The sequence below is a fragment of the Physcomitrium patens genome, chromosome 9 (assembly GCF_059467195.1).
Source record: "Physcomitrium patens ecotype Gransden chromosome 9, ASM5946719v1, whole genome shotgun sequence".
Classification (NCBI taxonomy): Eukaryota; Viridiplantae; Streptophyta; class Bryopsida; order Funariales; family Funariaceae; genus Physcomitrium; species Physcomitrium patens.
Genome location: NC_143418.1, coordinates 10,054,267 through 10,067,766, shown reverse-complemented (window position 1 = coordinate 10,067,766; position 13,500 = coordinate 10,054,267). Strand labels below are relative to the sequence as shown.

At 38.3% G+C, this 13,500-nt stretch overlaps 1 protein-coding gene across 1 annotated transcript; it reads right to left on the bottom strand.

Moving 5' to 3' along the window:
* Positions 1-6,125: 6,125 nt before the first annotated feature.
* LOC112286725 (uncharacterized) lies at positions 6,126-13,146 on the bottom strand. The gene is made up of 10 exons (XM_024528900.3): positions 12,113-13,146; positions 10,367-11,068; positions 9,901-10,062; positions 9,269-9,802; positions 8,745-8,858; positions 8,104-8,184; positions 7,688-7,752; positions 7,077-7,217; positions 6,697-6,833; positions 6,126-6,435 (listed from the first exon to the last, which is right to left on the bottom strand). The coding sequence occupies exons 1-7, from the start codon at positions 12,831-12,833 to the stop codon at positions 7,718-7,720; spliced, it is 2,349 nt and encodes a 782-aa protein (XP_024384668.1). The 5' UTR covers positions 12,834-13,146; the 3' UTR covers positions 6,126-6,435; positions 6,697-6,833; positions 7,077-7,217; positions 7,688-7,717.
* Positions 13,147-13,500: the final 354 nt, after the last annotated feature.

Below are 13,500 nucleotides of genomic sequence, written 5' to 3'. Positions count from 1 at the left end.
TGAAAAAGATAAAGATATCAAAGGGTACAAAGCAATTATTCACTTGACTAAATTATTAAATTCCATTTCATGGACATTGATTACTGATTATCATTCATGGGAGAAGCCTTCACATTGGGAGATTAACTTGAGGTTTTTTAGAACTATTTTCAGTCTCACCCACACATGTTTCTACTAGTTTGCACTAACTCGAAAACACAATTAACGTTCTCTTCAGTGATAATTAGAATGAAATAAATGTTACTTCACTAGAAACTATTTGTACTTGTTAGTTTAAAGGTAAAAAAATTGTTGATTTCTTTTACGAAATATATCAGAGCAATAAAAACAACTTGGACTAGGTTGTTAATAAAATCTGCTAAAACAGACTAATAATGGTATATATATATAGTAATGTGTAAATTAATGTTTAACCCATATATATTTTTAAACCTTCAATGCACGTTATGAAAATAGAATGTTATTTTGGTTCTATGCATGTCTCTTTTTATTCAAACAGCTGTGAGACATATACTTGTATTTTATATATTTACTTTTAAATGTGTGTACATGTATTTATGCATATATACATATGAAATAATCTACAATAATTTTGTCACATGAAGTGATTTATCATTAACAAATATGAATCAGGATTAGTAAGCATTTTTTGTAGTTGATTAATATTTCTAAAATAAGTATTGAATTTGGTTTGAAAAATTAAATAAAAATAAAATAAAATAAAACTTATCTATCTTCAATCGATCAGTTAGAATTCAAGTGGCTACTTACTGCATAATATTTCCTAAGTAAAAAGTCATTTGTCTGTCAAATTAAAAAAATTTAACAATATTGAAGTATTTTGGTACTACATACTGCATTACCAGATGATATAAAATATGTGTATAAAATACATGTATGTCCATAATACAACAAAATTCATCAATGAAAGCAAAGAGTCCGAATTCAAATTTGTGTTTTTGTGGAATTTCAATATAAAGGGTTTACATTTATTAATGTTCCATGATTTTGTTGTAGATATTTTTGACTAACTAACTAACAATATATATAAACAAATACAACATTACTCACAAGTAATTTTATATCCAAGTTTAATTTAATTTAATTTAATTTGGATTCATTTCCGTTTTTGAAATCTGAAAAATTGAGTAACAATGATAATAATTTTATATTATTATTATTATTATTTATGTACACATATGTCAACCTTGGTGATGGTTTTCCTTTCTGCCCATGTGTATGCTTAGAAGCTTTGTCAATGTAAAAGATCAATATGAACTTGATTTTAAATATTGTTAAATTCCATTTACTTAACATATATTTGATGTTTTGGGAGAATGAACAACAAATGTCTTATAATCTGGGATTAAACTCAGTATTTACTCACTACTATTTCAACAGCTTTATCAATAAGAAATGTCTTAGTTATTGAGGTGTAGCCATGTACTTGAACCAATAGGATTTGTTTATCTAGTTGAGATGTTTCTGTACAAGATCATTTTTTTTTTTGCTATTTTTATAGAAACATGGATATAGCTATGTATATATTTACTCCAAACCTTTTTTTATTTTTTTAATACTTTTATTTTATTATAGGTCATTCAAATCTATGGTATTGTATGTAAATAATTCTTTCAATAGTTCTTTCATACATGTATGTATGTATGTATGTTCACAAGAACCAAGGTACATTTTCTTTATGTTTCAATGGAACACATTATTAAAGTAATCACCTTCAACACAATGGCTATTACATGTAGAAATTGTAGGAAAGTCATTGTTTATGTTCTATCACTACAATTGTTTTTAATGATATATTTATACATAAGAACAGATGTATAGTATATTTTCTACAGTTTTTGAATCACAATGATGAAAATTTTATTACAGTAATTTTAAAATAAATATATTCTGCATCAAAAGCTTCCACTTAAAAAAATTTGGCCATAGTCCTCTAAATTAGAGTAAGATTTGCTAACTTTTTAATTTAGTATTCACGTTTGGTAGTTTAAGCTATATTATATGGTTGCTTAAAATGCGGTCAATTATCTTCACTTTAATTCTGCATTTTTCTTTTTTATCGTTTCCTGTGCTTTTCTACTTAGGATTATCTAGAAAGGCATAACACTGTAATAGTATAAAATTTTCATATTTTCTGATTCATTATGTTGAAGAAACATTTGAAACAAAAACAATAATAGAGCATGGACAAAATTCGTTTTCATTTATTTTATTTTATTTTTATTTTTTTTGGTTTGCTCTTTAAAACTATTCAGAACTAACATTCATTATTTTAGGATATGATTTTCATATTATATTTAACTTGAATATTATTATTACTTAAATCCAAAAAAACTTAAGCAACACAAAAAAATGAACAGCAGTAAACAACAACAAAAGAAGACAAAAGTAAATAAGGAATTCACTAATTATTATTATTTTAATATTTAGCAGCATAAAAATATTGTTTTGAAAAAACATCATGACATAGAAATAAAAGTCTATAAACCAGTATCAAATAAGTAGAATTTTCATACAATATGATACATAATGGCAATGGAAACTAATATCAAAATACAATAAGGAAACCACGAGGTGAACATCCCCCTTTTAGCACGTGGACATCTCTTGTATCACACCAACGCTACAAGTTTTTCAACAAGTTGGGCAGTAATGAGGCATAAAAGAATAAAAATAGTAACAAAAAACAGCAACAATCTACAAAATAGAAATAACAGCAACATGTGAGCTAAACAAGGTAAATTTTAAAAAGGAAGGTGTCTACCTAACCCTAAAAAAAGGGGTGTTTTTTAGGTAGACACCTCGTTTTATTTTTTTTTCACTTTGTTTAATTTCTATGCTGCTGATGTTTGTGTGTTGTGGGTTGTTGTTGTTGTTGTTGTTTTATATATATATATATATATATATATAAATATATTTTCGTTAATGCTTTCGTACCTTTCTACTTCATTAGTTTCTATCTTGTTAAAAAAATTGTAACAATAATGTATTGTTGGTGTAGCACGGGGAGTGTTTATGCAGGAAAATGGGGGTGTCTGCCTAGCGGTATCCTAAAATAATCTCTTTAAATCTATTTACAGTAGCAATTGTGAAATTTGAAAGATCAGGTTTATGCACTATGTACATTTTAAATTTTGTTGTTGTAAATTTGTATGAATTGCTTCTGGAACAAATGCAAAAATAAAAGAAATCAATAAAGGATAAAATTTAACTTCTTTGTTTTTTTGGTATTTACAACAATTGTATTTAAAAATATCAATTATACTTAATAATTATATTTGAAAACTGTATTGTAAAGGATAATATTCAAATTTCAATATCAGTAAAAAGTATCCATGAAAAAAAAAAAAAAAAAAAAAAAAAAAAATCAGGACTAAATCTAATCTATGGAATATCTTGCAATGTTATAACACATTATAATTTTAGAAAAAATAAATGAATGTAAGAATTCGTAAGAAAATAGCAACCGTTAGATACCCAATATCCATACATTTTTAAATCAATAGTAAAATCAAGATAAGTTTATAATACCTTAAAAAAAAGAAAAAGAAAAAGAAAGATACAATTGTTTCAAACAAAATAATCTTGATTGATCCACTTCTATGTTTTAAACTTTCTATTCTTCATGACATGTAAAGATTGGATGTTAGAAGCCAAAACATACATTTTGCTGTTTAAATGTAAAACCCATAAATGTTTCTGCAACACTTACAAACTGTCTTAAGGCGATGAATAAAAACGTTAATCATAACCTATTCCCGAGATAGAAATAGCACAATTATTTGACCATCAAAAGGTCGATAAAATACGAACATATATATATATATATATATATATATATTTATGTTGTTTTCATTTCAGTCAAAAAAACGTTCAAAAAATAAAATTGAAACCACACAGAAAGTCCCGGAGCTACTTTTCGTGGGGCTTTTTTCGTCATCCTCCAGTATTTCAGACCATTCACATCACTTGATTATGGCAAGAAATTACGATACAAACAAAAATAGATATAAATATAATATATTGCATGAATAGAATCCAATTGGGCAAGTGCTTTTGCCCGCCTATAGGCAGGAAACTTCGGGACCCACCACCGTGCAGAGTACACGTAAGCAGCCACTATAGCCTAGACCTCCTATGACCGACTCACGCGCGATTGGTTGCGGTACTTCCCCCACGATCTATTCGGGTCTTATACCCGCGCCGGCCAATGGCCAACGAGCTGGCTGTTGACTGGGCTTCGGATGAGGATGCCACGGGAGCAGTTGGGAACGGGGCTGTTCCTCACGGAGCCCCTCGTAGTCGTACTCCACTCGGGAACGTTGTTTTCATCCATCCACAAAGGCTGCCCCATAATTTTAATACAAGTTGCCTCGGGGAGCGAGCCAGTTTTAGCAGATATTGATAGTATAGTAGTACAAAGGCCATGCCCTCTTCTTAGATGCCTTTTTTCTTCCGTGCCAGAGTCGAAACGGGCAGAACGGGCAGAACGGGCAGAACGGGGCAGTTGTTGAAGGAATGATGGAGGATGTATGGATGTATGTGGAGGTGGACATGCATGGGGCCGGCTGGTGACTGACACCTGTGAAGGAGGGGAGCCTCATCCACTTTGGACCAATGCTAGAATCCACCAGGGCTTCACTCTCTCTCCATCTCTCCCTCTCTCGTCGGGAAGCCCTGGATTCCGTGCAGAATCGTTCTCCTGGACCTGGGAGGCCGGCCTTCAGCGTTGGACCCCGCCCCACTTGGTCGAAAGGGGCAGAATCCAATGATCACAGGGCTCTCTGGGTCCTGTTGTGGGTTCTATTGAAACTGCACTGATAAGAATTATATATATATATATATATATATATATATTTACATATACATATGTGTGTGTGTGTGTGTGTGTGTGAATATATGTGTGTGTGTGTGTGGAGAATATTCGAAAAAGTCCAAAGGCAATGTACTGGGTCAGTCAGTTTCCCTGTATAAAGAGACAGATTGAGCTAGTGGAGTATCTTTTTAGAAGGCTCTGTCAATTAAAATTTTTAAATATATATATATATATATATATATATATTCATTTGTTCATTGCAGAGACATTCATAGTTGTGAACAGCTGAGCCAATTTGAAGTTAGCAAGAGGTTAGCAGTCAGTCAAGGGGACTTCGTTTGGACATGGCCTGAAGGGGCATTGGCTTCGTGTCACACGGATGGTAAATACATGATGGACAGTCATCATTTTTCAGTTTTACTATATCAACATTAGCCTCAAAGAATAAAATAACTTTTTTGGTACTGAAATAATCGATTTTGTGTTTGTTTTGTTGCTGTTGATTTTTTAGTTAATTAATTCCTCAATGGATGATCTTGAATCATAAAAAGCATTTAGTATACGAAATAAGTAAATAACTTACATTGTTGCTGTTCACCTTTAAATGATTTCGATGTATTTTATTCTTAAATTAATACTGAATGTGGTTTTCGAAAAAAGATTACATGAAATACATAATCCTCAAAGTGCGAAATGCACACCATGTCATGGGTTACAATGCACTCCTAAAAAACGCGATGCAAGTGGCAAGGATGGGGATTGCAACTTGTGAAGAATGGAGGCAATGATTACATTTCCAATACATGGATGTTGAGGATGCGGGATTACGGAGGTTGAAGTCTAGAAATGAATTTAATGTTACACGAAAAACTGTAAGAAAAAATATGGTTGATTATTAGGATTACAGAACCCGAAACTAACGAGTCACCACAACAATAACAATTTAAACATAGTGACCATTTCATGTGCACTAGCATGGGTGAGCAGCAGATTCTGCGGTAAATTCCTGTCGGAATGAGTTCCACGGGCGAATGTGCCTACGGCCTTGAGTACACATTTATCACATCTCAGAAATCAACGAACAGAAGTCTTTAGGTACTAACAAAAGAGTCCGAAAAGAAATATAAGCTATCTCTTTCTTAATGTAACCAAGACTCCAAGCAAGAAAACACTCAGTACTCCTCCGCACGCCCATTCTGCCATGCATGTGTGTTCAAGTGTTGCAAACTCGAACAAACCAAGCAAACAACTCGAAAAAGTCCATTCGGCAAAAAAAAATAACAATCTGTGCAAGGCCAAGACAATTTTCAAAGATTTAACTAATAAGCGCCAAGGAGATGACAACCTGGTAGTTCTAACAGCATGACCCTGCTCTACTACCGAAAAGAACAGGGTGTGACAAAATAGCTCGTCATCGATCTAACAACTACAACACCTTATACTAACGCCTACTTGACAACTATACTTTTATTTGTTCTGTGATGTTTTTTCGAGCCAGAATGAACATCCGTCAAGAGTTGCACTCAAGATTTTTGAACTCGAGTTGTAGCTCCATTGTTATAGCTCCTGAATGGCATGCATCTCCTCTTGGCTTTCCTCTGTTCATGCACAACAACCATTGCATCACTTGCAAGCCATTATGAACTATATTATGCAATCAGATGAAATCAGACATCCATACTAAAACACATGGGCTGGTTCGAAGTCATCAAGTCACTGTTCAGAATCGCAACATTTAACAACATTGCTGGCACATAGTGTCTGGAAATAACTAGTGCACAGCCTTTAGCTATTCCACAGCCAAAAAGATCAAACATGACACTACCATATTTACTCTGGAGAATAGATGCAGTTCTTACCATGTAGCTTGCAAACACGTGGAAAAGTGGTGAGCAAGTATTTGATTAACGATGAAGAGGTACAAGAGGAAATGTCATGCTCCTCAGCTTCACAGTCCCCTGGCAAGATGTCTGCGTGAACTCAGGGACTCGTCAACCTGCATGCACAAATTCCGCAACTGCCATCATGCTTCTCTCCAAGGATAGACTCGGGGATGAGTACATCTCCACTAAAATGTTCACATTCGCACAAACGTCTACTCCCATTCCTAGCAAGTTTATGTCATCTTAGTAAGGTTCCGAGATGTTATGGGAGGTAGCTCGTACATCTTGTTGCTTACGGCCTTCTGTGTAGAGAATAGCCTAGCAATGTAACATTCCAATCCATCACCATTACTCACCCAAAGCCAAAAAAGCCACAGCTAGTGGAGAAACACGTCTCTCAGCAATCCACAACTGGACAACAAAAGGCCTTATCAATCTCTGAGCCCTTCTCGGAATAGAATGCGCCTTGTTATCATCCATCTTTGATACAGGTTTCTCTGCACAAAAGTCAAAAAATACATTCCGGCCTTAGTCTCAATGTCAATGAAACAATCAGGACTCAAGGACTAGACACACTCTTCTGCTTACTTTTTCACTTGTGTCAACTAAACATACTAAAACTGGTTGCAAGAAAAAAACTGAAAGAAATAACCAATTATGTACACCTACATTCACTGGAAAGACGTACACTTGGTCACGGCTATCATTATGGATTCAACACTTAATGAAACAAACCTGATCCCTCTTTCCAAATTTTGAAAATACTACCAAAAGTAGAGATAACATCGCAGTTGATTAAGGAACGACGAACATTCAATTTAACTACGTACAAGTCCCTGTCTGGGATATAACATTATCATACTGTTGTATCATTACACTGACATTTTTTAATCCCTAAGGAAAGTCGCATGTCAATTTGGAATCCAACAGAGGAAAAGAGCCAAATAATTGTGAAGTCACTACTCACCTGATAGATTTTGAATACTATCATGATCTGTTAACTTGCTGGCATCACATATGAGAAGAGCTTTCCTGCATCACATCCAGGATAAAAAGCATAGTGAGATTACCAACACTCATAGTGGAAAAAGTTTAAAACAAAAGGGAACAGTATAATACGGCATGCATCACCTAGTAACAGGATAGTTCTTGAACAATTTAGTGACTGGTTCAGTATTTTCTTAATTAAGGTCCATGCATGAACACATACTTCCAAAATCGTATCCCTAATATACACTACTACATGCTATTTAGTGTGGTCTATCACATCTCTTTGATTGCGCACGATGAAGAGGATCAACATAAAAGGTGATATCAAGCAGTTACGTTCGAATAGTTGAAGCAACAAACATAGACCCACAACCTCTGATAATGACAGGGTACCTTTCATCAGGACCAAAACAGTATCTAGAGATCCAACAACAAGGTCATCAACCCGATCTCTCATGAAGACTGCTTGTGACACTGCACAGAAACACTCGAGCATCAAGAAAACTTCATCCAAATTTTCATAGCATTCAGATGGACTTCAGGTTGCAATGCTTAACAACTCGAATGACGAAGAGAATACTTAACATAAGGTAAAGGTAACTAAATGCGACATCCACCCCAATTTCGTCACCTCTTAAACCTAGCCTACACGTAGATTGACAGAACGTAAAGCCAGTAAACATCAATGCCTAATGACGATGGGAGGAATCCTAACAAAAGTATGAAAATTCAGAAGGTACTGATCTTGTCTCCAAAATGTTCGCACGTAGGTACTAGAGTCTTCACCTGAAGTTGCTAATACGGTTGTGCAGAAAAAAAGTAACCTCATGACGTAAAACTATACACATTTAAGATGGCTGAGGCATTTGAGTACCGCAATTTTCATGGACCTAGACAGCACAGCTATGAGAGGGTTTGTTGATTATGAAGGCTAACTAACCTTATGAAAATTTCCAGAACCATGTGAAAAAAAACACAGAACTACTTTACTCTAAAACAAACCTCTAGAATGCTACCTCATCTACTTTGCCTACCTGCAAGAGTGGCCTCTGTTGCAGCAAAATCAATACTGGCTTTAGATTTTTCTTCAGGAAAGATGACAACATGTACGGAGTACATTCCATCACAGATCCACAGCTTCCTTCTTACTGCCAGGAATCACGAAAAAATATCAACAAGTCATTGAAGCTTGTACTATCGACAAGTTCAACCGTTTAAACAAGCAGAAACGAACATGAAACTTATGAATTCTCAAAAACAGAAAAACCGTCCTGAAATTGCCTAAAGCTGAAATTGATCTGCTAACAGTACTACATTTCTTCAGCATTCGGTTCAGCGAAGGAGGGAAAAAACATAAAAAAATAGAACAGGAATACAAAAGTAAAGAATATATCAGGTTCATGAGAAACAATGAGCTAAAACATGAAGAAGTAGAACAGACCATTGCAAATCGAACAAGATGCAAATGCTCAGTATTGGACTGTCACTAACCGTAGCATATTACTCCACGTGTAGGATCTACTCAGGATACAAAAACCAAAAATAAAATAAAAGCTACCTGTGGCTGCAGCTGGAGAGAAGAAATCTCGATGAACCTGAGGCAGGGTCGGAGGCAAGGGAAGCACTGCGAAGGAGGACACACGCATTGTGCTGTGGAGATGCGTAACAGTCACAAACGATCTCCCCGGATCTTCAGTTTTCTGTGCTTCTGTCACTTCATTCAAAGTAAGCAAGTGTAGTGCCCCTTTTGAATCCAAGGCAATGTACTCCTTCGGACTAAATGCTTGAATATCAACTACTTGGAGTTTAGGAGATAATTTAGGGCCAGCATGTGAGGTGCCTTGTGCAGTAGCAATTCCCTCTGTACCACTGAAATCAACAAACCAAACGCCAGCGGAATCCGGTTCCTTTAAATTCATCCTACTTTGCACTCTGGTGTCCGTCCCATGTACTGTTGCACCAGACTGCTGTACAATCATTTTCTTCGCCGAAAGAGAGGCCACAGGCTGAGCCTCTAGCGGTGATTCTGAAACTGATATAAATCCGTTCCTTGGTCGTGGAGCAATCTTTAAGGGATGGTCACCATTACAATCTGTCCATAAATGTTGGAAGAAGTGAGTACACCCACAATTCTTAACGACTTTACCTCAGCAAAACAATGGAAATGGATCTGAATTAAGAGAAACTTACAGTCAGAGCGAACCGCTTCGGCACTTGAGGTAATTACATTCCCCTGAGTTCCATGTAACTTTCTGACATTTATTTTCTCCTTGAATGAAATATCGCCATGCTCAACTGGGTAGCTTAATAATACACCATTTTGAGCCTCATTCTTAATCAAACCTCCTCCCCCTGAAACTCGTCAACTTATTTCTTAACATCAACAAGAAGCAACTTGATACACCTACCTAACACGTAAAAAGAATACCCAAAAAAACTACTTGGGATACATAAGAGTAAGTACACATCTCTAAGGAACTAAAACTTCGAGAAGTATGAGAAAGGAACGAATGGAATCTTATATGTACAAGCAATTGAAACTTTCGTCAGAAAACCATGGTTCTTAAGGAGTCATGCGCAAACATCTGAAAACCTACAGATTGAACGTATGGCAGACTACAAGAAAATCCTCATAGAAAATTGAAAGAAAACTCACCATTCTCCATCGTCGTTTTCGCAGCAATGTCGTCCTCAGCAGATGAATTGTCCAAACCTATGTCGATTTTGAGAGCTGATTGAAGCTCGGACAAGCTTCTGAAATTGTTAACTTGTAAATATGATCTGGAGCTAACGTTTGACTTGCGTTGAGTTCGAAATCCAGAAACACTGGTACCAACATTAAGTTCCCGAGTACCATACAAGCCCCTCAATAGTTTCTCCATTGCTATATCCTCCATGTTGTCCCTCGCGTCCATGTTCTCCTCCAACAGAGCCCCACATCCAGCACCCTTCTTCACATCAATTTTTCCTAGCGCATTGCCAGACTCCGTAACATGTTGACAACGTTCAATACGCACGCATGTCTCGCAATCAAGCTTTTTACTGGACTGATAAGAATCCTGTTCAGAAGTTCCTTGAGGCATGGACTTAAATTTACCACAGCTCCTTCCGTGAGACCCAGGTTTTATCAAGGGCCGCAATGACCACACGCGTACACCCTTGTTCTCGCCCAAAAACAGATGCAATGGAGAAACATGAATGGAGTAAACAGGTTCGTGACAATGGACGACAGCACACTTCATTAAAACCAAACGCTTCTTTTCATATGTCTCTGCTGCAAAGACATCCTCAGCTCTCGCAATATGGGAAGGTCCTCCAGCTTGGTCGAACCATTTGCCTGCCATAACCCAAAATTTCCCTGCAAAAAACATATTTGTAACACATAACTAAGCTGATTTCCCATAATACAAATCAGAACACCAAAATATGGATCGTTCAATACTAGCCATTTGCAAATTACTGCATAATAAACGAAGCAATGACGAAGAGACAGGTGCGAAAGACGTAATGAGTGCCTCTAAACTATATAAGACTAAGTCTTAAAATGGCTGAGGCATGAAGTCAAACCTGATGGTCTTACTAAACACGACCCACTAATTGGAAACACATAACTAATTTCAGTATAAATGTAAAGAGCAAGCACACTGAAAATTCAAATAATGAGGGTAAACTGGAATGGAGAAGTTAACATCGCTAAAACGCAGAACTCGTGACATACAGTTCCAGGTATTCCTCGAAGAAACAAACTCTGAATCGATCCCACAGCAGCTTCTAATTGTACTTGAAGAACTGACACTCTCATTCTAGAGCTTTTCAGCTTTCTACATAATGTGGTAGTTGCTTCAAACACGTCAGCCCTAAATGCGACAATCTCCTCTCTTTTATTCTACAACACTAGACCTAGAACCTTCAGAGAAGGAAGAACGTAAAGGAAACAAGAATTTCACATCTAAAAGCAAATGCACTCTCCATAGTCAAGCACTGTAAAAAATGTCACCTCGTAAATTCTAGAGCGGGTAACGCATAACAAGATGTCTAAACTCGACTAATTCAATATAAACCTCACAACTTCCGCCAAACCCCACCCCCCCCCCCCGAATGAAAAGGAACAGTTAAGGTGCACGAAAGTGGGAAAGAGAAACAAAAATGGCTGACTAGTGCTTCATCGACGAAATAAATAAATAAATAAGCCTACTTTGCATCTCTTTATCGTGTTTGTGCACACTTTCAACAACTTACACCCTCGTTCCTAATCAATATTGAGCTGCGTGGGAGGAAATTCATCTATCGACCAAGAATGCACATGAAATGAGACTAGTGAATGCCTCCATTCTTGGCATTCCAATGTGTTTTCCTCTGCATGTAACATACACGGGAAAGCATGTTTAAAGCAGCCGAATACCTGCAGAGCTTGAATACAAGATAATCACGTTGATGGATGCTGCCATCTTCACTGCGAATCCATGGGGAGCATCAAGTCGAGCAAATGCTTTGCTAATCAGTAAATCATGCGGCCCTTCCCTAGCCCTAAATCTCCTGTTCCCTGGCTCCAACTCGATGTCCGCACCAACGAAGGCAGACTCAGCACAGGACCAAGCTCTGAGATCAGTGCAGGAACCTCCCTTGGCGGGCCGGGACGTGACAACAAACAACTCCCTTCTGACTCCTGCTAACCCTTGCCCCTTGGCTTTGACATTCCCGCCACTAAGCTTGCCAGTAGCTTCTCTCTCTCGCAGCTCCTGCGCTCTGAAAGTAGGAGACTCTCCCGGCACGATCTTCAGCGCTCCTGACTCCCCGCTGTCGCCCAAGTCTGTTCTGGAGGAAGAAGGAGACAGACCGTTCCCGAACTTGTTACCCAGGCCGGAAGCCGACGGTGCAGCGCCTGCAGGCCCGTAGGCTTGCAGGCGCAAAAAGCAAGCATCAGTACAAGGCGCCGGCACCGCAATCGGCACCACTTTGCTCTGAGAGCCTGCAAGCGACACAAGCAAACAGGACGAGTCGGCCAACAAGAGCGCCGCTCTCTGAGACACCTGATCCACCACTGCCTTCACTACAACATAATGCCCCGCTCTCTGCCTCGACTTCTGCTGCACCTCCGCTGCTTCTCCTCTGTGCGCCTGCATCACATCCCCTGCCGGTCCCTCATCCGCTTCCCTCCTCCCCGCACTTGCTCAAACGCTCACTACTCTCTCTCTCTCCCTCTCTCCTTCTCGTTCTCCCCCACCCTTGCTCCCTCTCTCCCTCCCTCCTTACTCTAAGCACAAACATGCAAAGCAAATCTGCGCACAAATTACACAGCATCCCCACCAATCAATCTCCGGGTCGTCTGTGTGTCGCTCCGCCCCGCCCCACCCTGCCCCACTGCTGGTACACAGACAGATAGCGGACTACGCAATTCATCGACAGAAGACGGCAACGGATTGCCGAGGCGGATATGCGGCTGGAAAAAGGCAGAAGAAGGGCAACCCGAGCCCCGAAGGTACTGGGAAGTGCGCGACGAAGAGGAGGAGCAGGAGGAGGAGGGTGCTGCTGGGGCATCATCGGAGTGCGTGGACTGACGCACCGATGAATGAATGGTGAGCCCCCCCCCCCTCGTCCTCCGACTGTGCGTGGCTTCGTTGCCATATCCCACCCTCTTTTTGAACTTCGGAGGCGCCGAGCACCTCCCCCCCCCCCCCGCATCTCTGTCTTGGGTGGTGCCTCGAACCGGTCTAATGTGCTCGGGTCCTACGACCACGGCCCCCGCTCGCGGTTCTAGGGCACTGGACGCTTGCCTAAGACCGAGGACCA

Coding starts and splice junctions, on each gene's coding strand:
- LOC112286725 (XM_024528900.3), bottom strand. CDS start 12,833: ATGCAGGCGCACAGAGGAGAAGCAGCGGAGGTGCAGCAGAAGTCGAGG. Junction 11,069..12,112: donor CTTGTATTCAAGCTCTGCAG/GTATTCGGCTGC, acceptor TGTTTTTTGCAG/GGAAATTTTGGGTTATGGCA. Junction 10,063..10,366: donor GAAAACGACGATGGAGAATG/GTGAGTTTTCTT, acceptor GACGAGTTTCAG/GGGGAGGAGGTTTGATTAAG.